Below are 17,105 nucleotides of genomic sequence, written 5' to 3' on the forward strand. Positions count from 1 at the left end.
AAACACTTTTGACTAAAGTTTCCTTCTGCATCAGAGTCTCCCACAGAAAGCTCGGCTTAGAAAGCTCTCACTGCATCATACATGTCCGTGATCACACGGCCCTGAAGCTGCAGGTTTAACTGTGAGATGCTTCATTATGTCGCACAAACAGTCCAGCTCACATCGTCCCAGAGATCTGTGGTGTCTTTCCCTTTGCTTTCCAAAAACTTTCATTCCATTCACACATTTAGATACTTCCTCAAATGTATTTTCCCGTGGTTGTGCCATGCATTGATGTAATTACCAAAACCGGCGGGCCAGTTATGACAGACATATGATATTTTCTCGCTGGTCGGATATAATTGCCTTGAGTTTGACACCCGTACAGTAAACACTGAAACGTGCACATAAATGAGATAAATAACGTAAGCGTTTAGTTTATTTAATAAAAGAGCACATGTTCAATGAAACACTGATACTGCCATTAGTAATCGGAGACGTGTTATTCTTAAAAAATGCACGCATAAAGTTGCATTCAAATTTATTAAATATATGGCTCTCAAAGAAATGCATAAAAAAAATTTGGCTTTTATGGCTCTCCCAGCCAAAAAGGTTCCCGACCCCTGGTCTAGAGAGATGTATGAATGTGTGTGAATGGGTGAATGCTGACATGTGTAAAGCACTTTGAGTGGTCTCAAAGATTGGAAAAGTGCAATTTAAATGCTGTCAATTTACCATTTAACTGCTGTGCAAGGGATTGTGGGTCAGAACAGTTAAAAAAACATGCTGACTTTCATACTGCAAAATGCGACCGGATGCAGTATCCGGATCCTGGTATTTTTGGCATTCTGCATTTGACATACTTTGAATTGGGACATACTAAATGGTATAGTAGTGTGGGTCTTGGAATGCAGGGTGAGAGTCCATTTACTGAATCTCATGGGTTGCGCCACTGCCCCGCCCCTTTAGGAACTAGCTGCAGGTCCTGAGTCTCAGAATGTGAGCACCAAACCGTCACTGTAGATAAATGTACAAGTCATAAGCCAAGTAAGTATTTGAAAGCATTCTCTTAAATGTACAAATCATTATTTTTTTATCATGTGTAAAGTGTCATAAAGAAGTCTCAACAGCCTCCAGACCCTGAGGAACTTGAGCACTTTGACTGCTAAATGCTGTATTTCCCCAAAAGGTTTGAGTGTTCTTTGATTGCAGTCCGGTTGATTGTATAGCTGAGAGCATTCCAATATGTTATGTATGTGACTGTCTCTTTCCTCTCCTCCTCCTCCTCCTCCTCCTCTCCTATTGTGCTCTTTGCTGCAGAGACCTTCCTCAATATGGACACAAGCAGTGGCAGTCCTACTTTGGACGGACTTTTGATGTCTACACTAAGCTGTGGAAGTTTCAGCAGCAGCACAGGTTATTTCCATCTCTTATTGGTTCACATTGTTTTTAATTTAATTTAATTTTAAGAGTGCAGTGTTTCAAGTATGTGGTTCAGGGTACAATCCATAGCTGTTGTGAGGGTTTGTCTGAATAAGGAAACATATTGAGTCTGGATATAATTCCTCCATGTAGTCATTCAAAACCCTAGATGGGTTTACAAACAATATAGCAATATTAAACTTATAAGGACTAGTGTTCACCATATTCCCGTTCCATTACAAATTAATGTAAATAGGGCCAATTTTGACATGGCATGTGTTTCTTATTTTATTAACATAAAGACAGATGCACATGTAATGTAATGTGTCATTTGTCGGATGTACTGGTGAATTGTTTCATTGTCGAGTGCTCAGTATTATATGTTTTCGTTTATTGACAGGCAGGTTCTGGACAGTCGGTATGGCTTGAAGAGATGGCAGATTGGGGAAGTTGCATCCAAAATAGGACAGCTTTACTACCACTACTAGTAAGTCAACCTACGCCTCATCCACACACATCAATAAGTGTTTTCACTGTTGTCTGTTCAAGAAAGGGGTGTAGGAACAAAAATACGTTACTTAAATGTAATAGTGTAATTTAAAGATTTATTATCTAATCATCCAGGACTGCAAGATATATAGAATTAAAACAGAGTGTGTGTGTGTGTGTGTGTGTGTGTGTGTGTGTGTGTGTGTGTGTGTGTGTGTGTGTGTGTGACATCGTCTACCTCCATTTATCCGTTTGCTACAATATGTTGGATTCATGTTAATGTGTATTTAAAGACATTTAAATTTGTGGAAAGAATTTTTTTTTATAATTGTCTAATCAACCAAAGCTTTTGCGACCTCCGCAGACCCCCTGTTGAACACCTCTGCCTTAGAGAAAAACACTACTCTTTGACCAATAATAATAATAATAATAATAATAAGGCCTTAATCAGAATGAATTTAGAGATTCAATATGACATATACTGCTATTACAACAATACAAAAATCATTTTCACTTCACATCATCATCATTTACTGAGGTTTTTTAGATTTCAGATATCGCAATGGGCATATTTTGTTAGTAGTTTGGTAAAATGATCTCACTCTGCTGCCTCAGGGTCTTTGTGTAGATCTCTGTCCAACATCCTCTTCTGTTGCAGTACACGTCACATACTGTAGGATAACATATTCTCCCCTTGACTGAGTCTATAAGTCACAGACTGCTTTAATTTAGAACATGTTTTAGCATCTAACTTCAGTAATAGTAATACACCTTTTACTTTCTAATCTTGATTGACAGCCTTCGTACCTCAGAGACAAGTTACCTGAATGAGGCCTTTTCATTCTACTCAGCCATCCGTCAGCGCTCCTACTACTTTCAGGTTAACAAAGAGGACAGGTGAGTTCCAAAAACAAGATTTTCTTCAAATGTTGTGAGTTGTCAGGAGGTTTTTTGGTATATAATAAATAGCTTTCAAGATTTATTTTTTAGAATCAAATGTTTTATTATTTTTTGATAATGTAAACTTACCATAAGCCATGCAGCCGTGACTAAATGTAATAAATCAAAACACTGTGTTTAAGGACTGGTCAGTAAGGTGTAACAATAATATGACAGAACCACAAATAAAGTCACTGTAAGTCACTGTCATGGATGCAGGTGAAAAAAGCTGCCAGACATGCATCTAGACATACAAACATATGTTTATACATAACATATACACAGCACACAGCTCACCCACAAAAAAGGTTAACATATACTCGTACATACTAACATTTTGCACATACATATCTGCAGTACAGAACAAGAAGTTAAAACCAATAATGTAAATGGTACCGATATATGCAACGTTGCTTCAACCCTTATAAATGTAGTATGTATTATAACACGGAAAGATGTCACAATTAATACAATAAATGGATCATAAAGCCCAAATGGGGAACAAAGAATTAGGAAACACTCTGCTCACTTAAGAGAAGCAGGACGAGAGGTGGATTCACAAATGAAATGATAAGTTACATTTGATAAATAAATAGATTAAAAACAAACAATTCAGCCAAATATCATTTTTATTTTCTACATATTATGGATATGTGCTGCATATTTAAAGTATATAATAATAATAATAATAATAATAATAATAGTAAAATAGTAATAATAAGCAAAAATATAGAATATCATCAGACTTACTCTTTAAATATCTTAAGCACAGACACTGGAAAGCAACTACGATCAGTTGTATGTAACAACACGAACATGCTAATTGTAATCCTCAGAGTGAAATGTGAACCATGAGTCAGTCATCTGTCCTTTTAATGTGGATTTGTTTGAGTGTACACATTCATATTGTCTTTTCTTATCTTTTATCAGGCCAGAATTAGTAGTGAAGAAGCTTCGATATTATGCCCGCTACATAGTCGTCTGTTTACTGCTGAACAAGATGGACCTAGTCAAAGTTTTGGTGAAGGTATTGAAGTTTTTTTTAACTACAGCATGCTATGTGATCAAGACTTGGACAACCCTGGTTTTGTGAGGACCATGAAGACATTCCCTGCACCCATTTACTTAAGTTATCATTCAAAGCATTAATTTCAGTGTCTCACTATGGGATATGGACAGCAGAGGGATGGTAGGAAGTGAGTGGAACAAAACACACACAAACCAGGAACTTGGCAGTTTGTAGTTGGTGCACCAACCCCTCTGCCACCAGGAAGCCCCCATTGCGCATACATCTTAGAAATTATAGCACTCCCCTACCTGTATTTCTTCAAATATGAAATAACAATTATCCATTAAGACTTGTGCAGCAAAATTCAAAACTAGTCAAAACTTTGACTAGGTTGTTATTTGATATTGAAATGCATACAGAGCAGGCACAATGGACTGACTGAGTGTTGCACATGTGCACCAACATTACAGCGGTGCTTAGGCCCTGTAATAAACATATTCAGGTCATTTGTTTGTGTTAAGACGAACCAATTTCACTGCTGGCACACAGCAGTGTGAACCGTCACTATTTGTCCAGCGCTAAATTTGATTTACTTTATCATGATGAGGTTTCCATTTCCCATGAAATATCCTGCTTTTCCTTAACAGAGAAGTGTGTCAGTTTGACCAGCATGGTCATAGTCCTCCCTGTCACCTGGTCAACACAGTGCTGAACTTACAGCTGTATCAGGTGTGTAGCCCATGTTGTCCTGAGACCTGTGCTCGGAGGTGACCTTAAGCACTCTCACTTCCAATACTGCCCCCTAGTGAGCCTTTTGGCCACCAATAGCTCTATAGCATGCACAATCCAGGACATTTTTCCTCACGTCACGTTTGCCGATGATGTGCAGACCTATGCTAAGTTAGAGTTGGGGGCTGAAGCGAGACAGCTAAGAAGGAGTAATGACAGTTTGAATATGGGTTATTAAGGAAGAATTGTGCTCCTTTTACACATGCACCAGAAACTCCTCACCGATTGCCACTACCTTCTCATTATAACCCAGCATGAGCGGCTCTTTCTGCCAAGTGGATTGAACCAAAGGACTGTTCTGCATATTCTGAGAATATGTGAGGAGTGTATCCCTTAGTGAGACATCAAAACTAATGCACTGGCTTTACAAACAAAAACAAAACTTTTAATTGCAGCTTCCACTTTTCCCAATTCAGAATACTGGGGCAAGTTATCTATTACCATATGCAATTTGTAGGAGACCTTCATTTATGAATCTAGCACAAGTCAAACTTTTGCAGTAGGGTAAAAAAAGTGTATATTTGTAAATTTGCACGTCCTTCATGGAACTTCATGCCTGTCTTCTACCTGCAGGAGTTATCTGAGGAAATCGAAGATTACACACAGCGATTCAACACAGAGGACCAATTGGAATGGAACCTGGTTCTACAGGAAGTGGCAGCTTTTGTAGAGGTAACTATCCCTCCAAATATAACGCAACACATTATTACTTTTATTGTTGTCCATTTTATTATCCATAATGCAAGTTAAAATGTTGTTTGATTAGATTGTCCTGAGGTCCACTGAGTTCTTGATGTAGCCTATCTTTATAAAAAAGTGGTAAAATGGTAAAAAACCCATAATTGTGTAATCTGTAACAGCACGACAAATTGAGGGCTGAAGTTTATTACTGGTAATAAAACATCAATGCAACATTTCATCTTTCTGGACCGAGTTGTCTTCTGCCAGGTACATTGGCTCAGCATCGGCTCACTCTTGTTTCTCTCCATTTTTTCAGGCAGATCCAATTGTAGTTCTGAATGACAACAACTCTGTCGTTGTCACCAGCAATCGGCTACAGGAGGGAAATGTGCCTCCACTGGAACAAGGCATGGTGGTTGGGCAGCTCGTCCTTGCAGATGCACTAATCATCGGAAACTGTAACAACCAGGTTTTAACACACTAATTCTAATTCACAGTTCCTAACACTTCATACACATCAACCACTCTTGTTTGTTTAAGCGCCAACAACAAGTTTTCTACTCAAACAAACAATATCAAACACACCTTTTCTATATATAACTCTCCAGTATTACATGTAGCTCTGTTTTCTCTGATGTTTCATCTTACATTGCTCTTGAATATTACACTGCCCGTCCAAAAAAGTTCCACACTCTAATATTTCGTTGGACGCCTTTAGCTTTGAGTACCTCACGCATTCGTCGTGGTATCGTTTCGATAAGTTTCTGCAATGTCACAACATTTATTTCCATCCAGAGTTGCATTAAATTTCCACCAAGATCTTGTATTGATGATGAGAGAGGCACGAGGCATGATGGTGCATCGCTTCATCTGCCTCTCTTCTCACCCTGATGCACCGTCATTCTGGAATAGGGTGAATCTGGATCATCAGACCACATGACCTTCTTCTGGCTCCAGAGTCCGATCTTTATGCTCCCTAGCAAATTGAAGCCTATTTTCCCCAATTACCTCACTGATCAGTGGTTTTCTTATGGCTACACAGCTGTTTAGTCCAAATCCCTTGAGTTCCCTTCACATTGTGCGTGTGTAAATATTCTTACTTTCACTATTAAACATAGCCGTGAGTTCTACTGCTGATTCCACAAAACGTTTAAGTGATCTCCGATCACCATCATTCAACAGCTTTTTCCGACCACATTTCTTCCTGAAGACGATGGTTCACCACTATCCTTCCACGTTTTTATAATGCGTTGGACAGTTCTTAACCCCATTTTAGTACTTTCAGCAATCTCCTTAGTCGTTTTCTTTGCTTGTCAATAATTTGACCCTTCTGAAACAGATTCACATCCTTTCCACGACCACAGGATATGTCTTACTACGTCTACTATGTCTTATGATACTCACCGCATCAGCTCGGGTTAAGTAACTTGTTGCCAGCAGAAACATATTAATCACTGCAGTAATTATCCAATGGAAGGCCCTTACCGATTTTCTTAGCTAAATCCAGGTGGTGACTTTTTTTTCGGGCAGTGTAGTTTCACTACTGTATGGAAGAAGTATGTCAATTGTGTATATGATATGCATGTCCTAATAGATTCATGGTGTATGCCATGTACTGCTCCACAAAGGGTGTTAATTCATTTTGAAAGCGCAACAGCAGATGGTTTAGCGTTATCACTCACTTCGACCAATGGTGCAACTTCATCACTCAGCAACTTTGTCAGTCAGTGTTTGAGTGAGTCAGTCAGTCAGTGTTTGAGTGAGTCAGTGTTTGAGTGAGTCGGTCAGTGTTTAAGTGAGTCGGTCAGTGTTTGAGTGAGTCAGTGTTTGAGTGAGTCAGTGTTTGAGTGAGTCAGTGTTTGAGTGAGTCGGTCAGTGTTTAAGTGAGTCGGTCAGTGTTTGAGTGAGTCAGTGTTTGAGTGAGTCAGTGTTTGAGTGAGTCAGTGTTTGAGTGAGTCAGTGTTTGAGTGAGTCAGTGTTTAAGTGAGTCGGTCAGTGTTTAAGTGAGTCGGTCAGTGTTTGAGTGAGTCAGTGTTTGAGTGAGTCAGTGTTTGAGTGAGTCAGTGTTTGAGTGAGTCAGTGTTTAAGTGAGTCGGTCAGTGTTTAAGTGAGTCGGTCAGTGTTTGAGTGAGTCAGTGTTTGAGTGAGTCAGTGTTTGAGTGAGTCAGTGTTTGAGTGAGTCAGTGTTTGAGTGAGTCAGTGTTTAAGTGAGTCGGTCAGTGTTTAAGTGAGTCGGTCAGTGTTTGAGTGAGTCAGTGTTTGAGTGAGTCAGTGTTTGAGTGAGTCAGTGTTTAAGTGAGTCGGTCAGTGTTTAAGTGAGTCGGTCAGTGTTTGAGTGAGTCAGTGTTTGAGTGAGTCAGTGTTTGAGTGAGTCAGTGTTTGAGTGAGTCAGTGTTTAAGTGAGTCGGTCAGTGTTTAAGTGAGTCGGTCAGTGTTTGAGTGAGTCAGTGTTTGAGTGAGTCGGTCAGTGTTTAAGTGAGTCGGTCAGTGTTTAAGTGAGTCGGTCAGTGTTTGAGTGAGTCAGTGTTTGAGTGAGTCAGTGTTTGAGTGAGTCAGTGTTGAGTGAGTCAGTGTTTGAGTGAGTCAGTCAGTGTTTGAGTCAGTCAGTGTTTAAGTGAGTCAGTGTTTGAGTGAGTCAGTCAGTGTTTGAGTCAGTCAGTGTTTAAGTGAGTCAGTGTTTAAGTGAGTCGGTCAGTGTTTGAGTGAGTCAGTGTTTGAGTGAGTCGGTCAGTGTTTAAGTGAGTCGGTCAGTGTTTGAGTGAGTCAGTGTTTGAGTGAGTCAGTGTTTGAGTGAGTCAGTGTTTGAGTGAGTCGGTCAGTGTTTGAGTGAGTCGGTCAGTGTTTGAGTGAGTCAGTGTTTGAGTGAGTCAGTGTTTGAGTGAGTCAGTGTTTAAGTGAGTCGGTCAGTGTTTAAGTGAGTCGGTCAGTGTTTGAGTGAGTCAGTGTTTGAGTGAGTCAGTGTTTGAGTGAGTCAGTGTTTAAGTGAGTCGGTCAGTGTTTAAGTGAGTCGGTCAGTGTTTGAGTGAGTCAGTGTTTGAGTGAGTCAGTGTTTGAGTGAGTCAGTGTTTGAGTGAGTCAGTGTTTGAGTGAGTCAGTGTTTGAGTGAGTCAGTCAGTGTTTGAGTCAGTCAGTGTTTAAGTGAGTCAGTGTTTGAGTGAGTCAGTCAGTGTTTGAGTCAGTCAGTGTTTAAGTGAGTCAGTGTTTAAGTGAGTCGGTCAGTGTTTGAGTGAGTCAGTGTTTAAGTGAGTCGGTCAGTGTTTGAGTGAGTCAGTGTTTGAGTGAGTCGGTCAGTGTTTAAGTGAGTCGGTCAGTGTTTGAGTGAGTCAGTGTTTGAGTGAGTCAGTGTTTGAGTGAGTCAGTGTTTGAGTGAGTCGGTCAGTGTTTGAGTGAGTCGGTCAGTGTTTGAGTGAGTCAGTGTTTGAGTGAGTCAGTGTTTGAGTGAGTCAGTGTTTAAGTGAGTCGGTCAGTGTTTAAGTGAGTCGGTCAGTGTTTGAGTGAGTCAGTGTTTGAGTGAGTCAGTGTTTGAGTGAGTCAGTGTTTAAGTGAGTCGGTCAGTGTTTAAGTGAGTCGGTCAGTGTTTGAGTGAGTCAGTGTTTGAGTGAGTCAGTGTTTGAGTGAGTCAGTGTTTGAGTGAGTCAGTGTTTGAGTGAGTCAGTCAGTGTTTGAGTCAGTCAGTGTTTAAGTGAGTCAGTGTTTGAGTGAGTCAGTCAGTGTTTGAGTCAGTCAGTGTTTAAGTGAGTCAGTGTTTAAGTGAGTCGGTCAGTGTTTGAGTGAGTCAGTGTTTGAGTGAGTCGGTCAGTGTTTAAGTGAGTCGGTCAGTGTTTGAGTGAGTCAGTGTTTGAGTGAGTCAGTGTTTGAGTGAGTCAGTGTTTGAGTGAGTCGGTCAGTGTTTGAGTGAGTCGGTCAGTGTTTGAGTCAGTCGGTCAGTGTTTGAGTCAGTCGGTCAGTGTTTGAGTGAGTCGGTCAGTGTTTGAGTGAGTCGGTCAGTGTTTGAGTGAGTCAGTGTTTGAGTGAGTCGGTCAGTGTTTAAGTGAGTCGGTCAGTGTTTGAGTGAGTCAGTGTTTGAGTGAGTCAGTGTTTGAGTGAGTCAGTGTTTGAGTGAGTCGGTCAGTGTTTGAGTGAGTCGGTCAGTGTTTGAGTCAGTCGGTCAGTGTTTGAGTCAGTCGGTCAGTGTTTGAGTGAGTCGGTCAGTGTTTGAGTGAGTCGGTCAGTGTTTGAGTCAGTCAGTGTTTAAGTGAGTCAGTGTTTGAGTCAGTCAGTGTTTGAGTGAGTCAGTGTTTGAGTGAGTCAGTGTTTGAGTGAGTCGGTCAGTGTTTGAGTCGGTCAGTGTTTGAGTGAGTCAGTGTTTGAGTGAGTCGGTCAGTGTTTGAGTGAGTCGGTCAGTGTTTGAGTGAGTCAGTGTTTGAGTGAGTCAGTGTTTGAGTGAGTCAGTGTTTGAGTCAGTCAGTCAGTGTTTGAGTCAGTCAGTGTTTAAGTGAGTCAGTGTTTGAGTGAGTCAGTCAGTGTTTGAGTCAGTCAGTGTTTGAGTCAGTCAGTGTTTAAGTGAGTCAGTGTTTAAGTGAGTCGGTCAGTGTTTGAGTGAGTCAGTGTTTGAGTGAGTCAGTGTTTGAGTGAGTCAGTGTTTGAGTGAGTCAGTGTTTAAGTGAGTCGGTCAGTGTTTGAGTGAGTCAGTGTTTGAGTGAGTCAGTGTTTGAGTGAGTCAGTGTTTAAGTGAGTCGGTCAGTGTTTAAGTGAGTCGGTCAGTGTTTAAGTGAGTCGGTCAGTGTTTGAGTGAGTCAGTGTTTGAGTGAGTCAGTGTTTGAGTGAGTCAGTGTTTGAGTCAGTCAGTCAGTGTTTGAGTCAGTCAGTGTTTAAGTGAGTCAGTGTTTGAGTGAGTCAGTCAGTGTTTGAGTCAGTCAGTGTTTGAGTCAGTCAGTGTTTAAGTGAGTCAGTGTTTAAGTGAGTCGGTCAGTGTTTGAGTGAGTCAGTGTTTGAGTGAGTCAGTGTTTGAGTGAGTCAGTGTTTGAGTGAGTCAGTGTTTGAGTGAGTCAGTGTTTGAGTGAGTCAGTGTTTAAGTGAGTCGGTCAGTGTTTGAGTGAGTCAGTGTTTGAGTGAGTCAGTGTTTGAGTGAGTCAGTGTTTAAGTGAGTCGGTCAGTGTTTAAGTGAGTCGGTCAGTGTTTAAGTGAGTCGGTCAGTGTTTGAGTGAGTCAGTGTTTGAGTGAGTCAGTGTTTGAGTGAGTCAGTGTTTGAGTCAGTCAGTGTTTAAGTGAGTCAGTGTTTGAGTGAGTCAGTGTTTGAGTGAGTCAGTGTTTGAGTGAGTCAGTGTTTGAGTGAGTCAGTGTTTAAGTGAGTCGGTCAGTGTTTAAGTGAGTCGGTCAGTGTTTGAGTGAGTCAGTGTTTGAGTGAGTCAGTGTTTGAGTGAGTCAGTGTTTAAGTGAGTCGGTCAGTGTTTAAGTGAGTCGGTCAGTGTTTGAGTGAGTCAGTGTTTGAGTGAGTCAGTGTTTGAGTGAGTCAGTGTTTGAGTGAGTCAGTGTTTAAGTGAGTCGGTCAGTGTTTAAGTGAGTCGGTCAGTGTTTGAGTGAGTCAGTGTTTGAGTGAGTCAGTGTTTAAGTGAGTCGGTCAGTGTTTAAGTGAGTCGGTCAGTGTTTGAGTGAGTCAGTGTTTGAGTGAGTCAGTGTTTGAGTGAGTCAGTGTTTGAGTGAGTCAGTGTTTGAGTGAGTCAGTCAGTGTTTGAGTCAGTCAGTGTTTAAGTGAGTCAGTGTTTGAGTGAGTCAGTCAGTGTTTGAGTCAGTCAGTGTTTAAGTGAGTCAGTGTTTAAGTGAGTCGGTCAGTGTTTGAGTGAGTCAGTGTTTGAGTGAGTCGGTCAGTGTTTAAGTGAGTCGGTCAGTGTTTGAGTGAGTCAGTGTTTGAGTGAGTCAGTGTTTGAGTGAGTCAGTGTTTGAGTGAGTCGGTCAGTGTTTGAGTGAGTCGGTCAGTGTTTGAGTGAGTCAGTGTTTGAGTGAGTCAGTGTTTGAGTGAGTCAGTGTTTAAGTGAGTCGGTCAGTGTTTAAGTGAGTCGGTCAGTGTTTGAGTGAGTCAGTGTTTGAGTGAGTCAGTGTTTGAGTGAGTCAGTGTTTAAGTGAGTCGGTCAGTGTTTAAGTGAGTCGGTCAGTGTTTGAGTGAGTCAGTGTTTGAGTGAGTCAGTGTTTGAGTGAGTCAGTGTTTGAGTGAGTCAGTGTTTGAGTGAGTCAGTGTTTGAGTGAGTCAGTCAGTGTTTGAGTCAGTCAGTGTTTAAGTGAGTCAGTGTTTGAGTGAGTCAGTCAGTGTTTGAGTCAGTCAGTGTTTAAGTGAGTCAGTGTTTAAGTGAGTCGGTCAGTGTTTGAGTGAGTCAGTGTTTGAGTGAGTCAGTGTTTAAGTGAGTCGGTCAGTGTTTGAGTGAGTCAGTGTTTGAGTGAGTCGGTCAGTGTTTAAGTGAGTCGGTCAGTGTTTGAGTGAGTCAGTGTTTGAGTGAGTCAGTGTTTGAGTGAGTCAGTGTTTGAGTGAGTCGGTCAGTGTTTGAGTGAGTCGGTCAGTGTTTGAGTGAGTCAGTGTTTGAGTGAGTCAGTGTTTGAGTGAGTCAGTGTTTAAGTGAGTCGGTCAGTGTTTAAGTGAGTCGGTCAGTGTTTGAGTGAGTCAGTGTTTGAGTGAGTCAGTGTTTGAGTGAGTCAGTGTTTAAGTGAGTCGGTCAGTGTTTAAGTGAGTCGGTCAGTGTTTGAGTGAGTCAGTGTTTGAGTGAGTCAGTGTTTGAGTGAGTCAGTGTTTGAGTGAGTCAGTGTTTGAGTGAGTCAGTCAGTGTTTGAGTCAGTCAGTGTTTAAGTGAGTCAGTGTTTGAGTGAGTCAGTCAGTGTTTGAGTCAGTCAGTGTTTAAGTGAGTCAGTGTTTAAGTGAGTCGGTCAGTGTTTGAGTGAGTCAGTGTTTGAGTGAGTCGGTCAGTGTTTTAAGTGAGTCGGTCAGTGTTTGAGTGAGTCAGTGTTTGAGTGAGTCAGTGTTTGAGTGAGTCAGTGTTTGAGTGAGTCGGTCAGTGTTTGAGTGAGTCGGTCAGTGTTTGAGTCAGTCGGTCAGTGTTTGAGTCAGTCGGTCAGTGTTTGAGTGAGTCGGTCAGTGTTTGAGTGAGTCGGTCAGTGTTTGAGTCAGTCAGTGTTTAAGTGAGTCAGTGTTTGAGTCAGTCAGTGTTTGAGTGAGTCAGTGTTTGAGTGAGTCAGTGTTTGAGTGAGTCGGTCAGTGTTTGAGTCGGTCAGTGTTTGAGTGAGTCAGTGTTTGAGTGAGTCGGTCAGTGTTTGAGTGAGTCGGTCAGTGTTTGAGTGAGTCAGTGTTTGAGTGAGTCAGTGTTTGAGTGAGTCAGTGTTTGAGTCAGTCAGTCAGTGTTTGAGTCAGTCAGTGTTTAAGTGAGTCAGTGTTTGAGTGAGTCAGTCAGTGTTTGAGTCAGTCAGTGTTTGAGTCAGTCAGTGTTTAAGTGAGTCAGTGTTTAAGTGAGTCGGTCAGTGTTTGAGTGAGTCAGTGTTTGAGTGAGTCAGTGTTGAGTGAGTCAGTGTTTGAGTGAGTCAGTGTTTAAGTGAGTCGGTCAGTGTTTGAGTGAGTCAGTGTTTGAGTGAGTCAGTGTTTGAGTGAGTCAGTGTTTAAGTGAGTCGGTCAGTGTTTAAGTGAGTCGGTCAGTGTTTAAGTGAGTCGGTCAGTGTTTGAGTGAGTCAGTGTTTGAGTGAGTCAGTGTTTGAGTGAGTCAGTGTTTGAGTCAGTCAGTCAGTGTTTGAGTCAGTCAGTGTTTAAGTGAGTCAGTGTTTGAGTGAGTCAGTCAGTGTTTGAGTCAGTCAGTGTTTGAGTCAGTCAGTGTTTAAGTGAGTCAGTGTTTAAGTGAGTCGGTCAGTGTTTGAGTGAGTCAGTGTTTGAGTGAGTCAGTGTTTGAGTGAGTCAGTGTTTGAGTGAGTCAGTGTTTGAGTGAGTCAGTGTTTGAGTGAGTCAGTGTTTAAGTGAGTCGGTCAGTGTTTGAGTGAGTCAGTGTTTGAGTGAGTCAGTGTTTGAGTGAGTCAGTGTTTAAGTGAGTCGGTCAGTGTTTAAGTGAGTCGGTCAGTGTTTAAGTGAGTCGGTCAGTGTTTGAGTGAGTCAGTGTTTGAGTGAGTCAGTGTTTGAGTGAGTCAGTGTTTGAGTCAGTCAGTGTTTAAGTGAGTCAGTGTTTGAGTGAGTCAGTGTTTGAGTGAGTCAGTGTTTGAGTGAGTCAGTGTTTGAGTGAGTCAGTGTTTGAGTGAGTCAGTGTTTAAGTGAGTCGGTCAGTGTTTAAGTGAGTCGGTCAGTGTTTGAGTGAGTCAGTGTTTGAGTGAGTCAGTGTTTGAGTGAGTCAGTGTTTAAGTGAGTCGGTCAGTGTTTAAGTGAGTCGGTCAGTGTTTGAGTGAGTCAGTGTTTGAGTGAGTCAGTGTTTGAGTGAGTCAGTGTTTGAGTGAGTCAGTGTTTAAGTGAGTCGGTCAGTGTTTAAGTGAGTCGGTCAGTGTTTGAGTGAGTCAGTGTTTGAGTGAGTCAGTGTTTAAGTGAGTCGGTCAGTGTTTAAGTGAGTCGGTCAGTGTTTGAGTGAGTCAGTGTTTGAGTGAGTCAGTGTTTGAGTGAGTCAGTGTTTGAGTGAGTCAGTCAGTGTTTGAGTCAGTCAGTGTTTAAGTGAGTCAGTGTTTGAGTGAGTCAGTCAGTGTTTGAGTCAGTCAGTGTTTAAGTGAGTCAGTGTTTAAGTGAGTCGGTCAGTGTTTGAGTGAGTCAGTGTTTGAGTGAGTCGGTCAGTGTTTAAGTGAGTCGGTCAGTGTTTGAGTGAGTCAGTGTTTGAGTGAGTCAGTGTTTGAGTGAGTCAGTGTTTGAGTGAGTCGGTCAGTGTTTGAGTGAGTCGGTCAGTGTTTGAGTGAGTCAGTGTTTGAGTGAGTCAGTGTTTGAGTGAGTCAGTGTTTAAGTGAGTCGGTCAGTGTTTAAGTGAGTCGGTCAGTGTTTGAGTGAGTCAGTGTTTGAGTGAGTCAGTGTTTGAGTGAGTCAGTGTTTAAGTGAGTCGGTCAGTGTTTAAGTGAGTCGGTCAGTGTTTGAGTGAGTCAGTGTTTGAGTGAGTCAGTGTTTGAGTGAGTCAGTGTTTGAGTGAGTCAGTGTTTGAGTGAGTCAGTGTTTGAGTGAGTCAGTCAGTGTTTGAGTCAGTCAGTGTTTAAGTGAGTCAGTGTTTGAGTGAGTCAGTCAGTGTTTGAGTCAGTCAGTGTTTAAGTGAGTCAGTGTTTAAGTGAGTCGGTCAGTGTTTGAGTGAGTCAGTGTTTGAGTGAGTCAGTGTTTAAGTGAGTCGGTCAGTGTTTGAGTGAGTCAGTGTTTGAGTGAGTCGGTCAGTGTTTAAGTGAGTCGGTCAGTGTTTGAGTGAGTCAGTGTTTGAGTGAGTCAGTGTTTGAGTGAGTCAGTGTTTGAGTGAGTCGGTCAGTGTTTGAGTGAGTCGGTCAGTGTTTGAGTGAGTCAGTGTTTGAGTGAGTCAGTGTTTGAGTGAGTCAGTGTTTAAGTGAGTCGGTCAGTGTTTAAGTGAGTCGGTCAGTGTTTGAGTGAGTCAGTGTTTGAGTGAGTCAGTGTTTGAGTGAGTCAGTGTTTAAGTGAGTCGGTCAGTGTTTAAGTGAGTCGGTCAGTGTTTGAGTGAGTCAGTGTTTGAGTGAGTCAGTGTTTGAGTGAGTCAGTGTTTGAGTGAGTCAGTGTTTGAGTGAGTCAGTCAGTGTTTGAGTCAGTCAGTGTTTAAGTGAGTCAGTGTTTGAGTGAGTCAGTCAGTGTTTGAGTCAGTCAGTGTTTAAGTGAGTCAGTGTTTAAGTGAGTCGGTCAGTGTTTGAGTGAGTCAGTGTTTGAGTGAGTCAGTGTTTGAGTGAGTCAGTGTTTGAGTGAGTCGGTCAGTGTTTGAGTGAGTCGGTCAGTGTTTGAGTCAGTCGGTCAGTGTTTGAGTCAGTCGGTCAGTGTTTGAGTGAGTCGGTCAGTGTTTGAGTGAGTCGGTCAGTGTTTGAGTCAGTCAGTGTTTGAGTCAGTCAGTGTTTGAGTCAGTCAGTGTTTGAGTGAGTCAGTGTTTGAGTGAGTCAGTGTTTGAGTGAGTCGGTCAGTGTTTGAGTCGGTCAGTGTTTGAGTGAGTCAGTGTTTGAGTGAGTCGGTCAGTGTTTGAGTGAGTCGGTCAGTGTTTGAGTGAGTCAGTGTTTGAGTGAGTCAGTGTTTGAGTGAGTCAGTGTTTGAGTCAGTCAGTCAGTGTTTGAGTCAGTCAGTGTTTAAGTGAGTCAGTGTTTGAGTGAGTCAGTCAGTGTTTGAGTCAGTCAGTGTTTGAGTCAGTCAGTGTTTAAGTGAGTCAGTGTTTAAGTGAGTCGGTCAGTGTTTGAGTGAGTCAGTGTTTGAGTGAGTCAGTGTTTGAGTGAGTCAGTGTTTGAGTGAGTCAGTGTTTAAGTGAGTCGGTCAGTGTTTGAGTGAGTCAGTGTTTGAGTGAGTCAGTGTTTGAGTGAGTCAGTGTTTAAGTGAGTCGGTCAGTGTTTAAGTGAGTCGGTCAGTGTTTAAGTGAGTCGGTCAGTGTTTGAGTGAGTCAGTGTTTGAGTGAGTCAGTGTTTGAGTGAGTCAGTGTTTGAGTCAGTCAGTCAGTGTTTGAGTCAGTCAGTGTTTAAGTGAGTCAGTGTTTGAGTGAGTCAGTCAGTGTTTGAGTCAGTCAGTGTTTGAGTCAGTCAGTGTTTAAGTGAGTCAGTGTTTAAGTGAGTCGGTCAGTGTTTGAGTGAGTCAGTGTTTGAGTGAGTCAGTGTTTGAGTGAGTCAGTGTTTGAGTGAGTCAGTGTTTGAGTGAGTCAGTGTTTGAGTGAGTCAGTGTTTAAGTGAGTCGGTCAGTGTTTGAGTGAGTCAGTGTTTGAGTGAGTCAGTGTTTGAGTGAGTCAGTGTTTAAGTGAGTCGGTCAGTGTTTAAGTGAGTCGGTCAGTGTTTAAGTGAGTCGGTCAGTGTTTGAGTGAGTCAGTGTTTGAGTGAGTCAGTGTTTGAGTGAGTCAGTGTTTGAGTCAGTCAGTGTTTAAGTGAGTCAGTGTTTGAGTGAGTCAGTCAGTGTTTGAGTCAGTCAGTGTTTGAGTCAGTCAGTGTTTAAGTGAGTCAGTGTTTGAGTGAGTCGGTCAGTGTTTGAGTCGGTCAGTCTTTGAGTGAGTCAGTGTTTGAGTGAGTCAGTGTTTGAGTGAGTCAGTGTTTGAGTGAGTCGGTCAGTGTTTGAGTGAGTCGGTCAGTGTTTGAGTCAGTCGGTCAGTGTTTGAGTCAGTCGGTCAGTGTTTGAGTGAGTCGGTCAGTGTTTGAGTCAGTCAGTGTTTGAGTCAGTCAGTGTTTGAGTCAGTCAGTGTTTGAGTCAGTCAGTGTTTGAGTGAGTCGGTCAGTGTTTGAGTGAGTCGGTCAGTGTTTGAGTCAGTCGGTCAGTGTTTGAGTGAGTCGGTCAGTGTTTGAGTGAGTCGGTCAGTGTTTGAGTGAGTCGGTCAGTGTTTGAGTGAGTCAGTGTTTGATTCAGTTAGTCAATGTTTGATTCAGTTAGTCAGTGTATCAGTGTTTGAGTCAGTCAGTCAGTCAGTGTTTGTCTGTACAGTATAGTATAACACATGTTCTTCATATTCTGCTTTGGGAGGGGCTACTAGTAGTTTCAGTGCCCTCTGCTGGCTATAATACCTGACTGACTAACCAACACAACTGATTTAAGGAGGATTTTATGTCATTTATCCTCAGTTCTTATCATTATGGAAGCCCTGATTAGTCTTTGAAGGACTTCATTTTTTCAACCGGCAAACCATTTTCTGTGTACTAAAGAACCTGACCTTTATCATCTGTAAAA

At 42.1% G+C, this 17,105-nt stretch overlaps 1 protein-coding gene across 2 annotated transcripts in view; it reads left to right on the forward strand.

Moving 5' to 3' along the window:
• Window positions 1-17,105, forward strand: part of scai (suppressor of cancer cell invasion) — a 42,077-nt gene that overhangs the window by 11,231 nt on the left and 13,741 nt on the right. For both annotated transcript variants that reach the window (XM_029444785.1, XM_029444786.1), the window contains exons 3-8: window positions 1,300-1,395; window positions 1,802-1,888; window positions 2,689-2,787; window positions 3,760-3,856; window positions 5,201-5,299; window positions 5,625-5,777. In XM_029444785.1, coding sequence (XP_029300645.1) covers window positions 1,300-1,395; window positions 1,802-1,888; window positions 2,689-2,787; window positions 3,760-3,856; window positions 5,201-5,299; window positions 5,625-5,777 — 631 coding nt within the window. The remainder of the gene's footprint in view (window positions 1-1,299; window positions 1,396-1,801; window positions 1,889-2,688; window positions 2,788-3,759; window positions 3,857-5,200; window positions 5,300-5,624; window positions 5,778-17,105) is intronic.

The sequence above is a fragment of the Cottoperca gobio genome, chromosome 12 (assembly GCF_900634415.1).
Source record: "Cottoperca gobio chromosome 12, fCotGob3.1, whole genome shotgun sequence".
Lineage (NCBI taxonomy): Eukaryota > Metazoa > Chordata > Actinopteri > Perciformes > Bovichtidae > Cottoperca > Cottoperca gobio.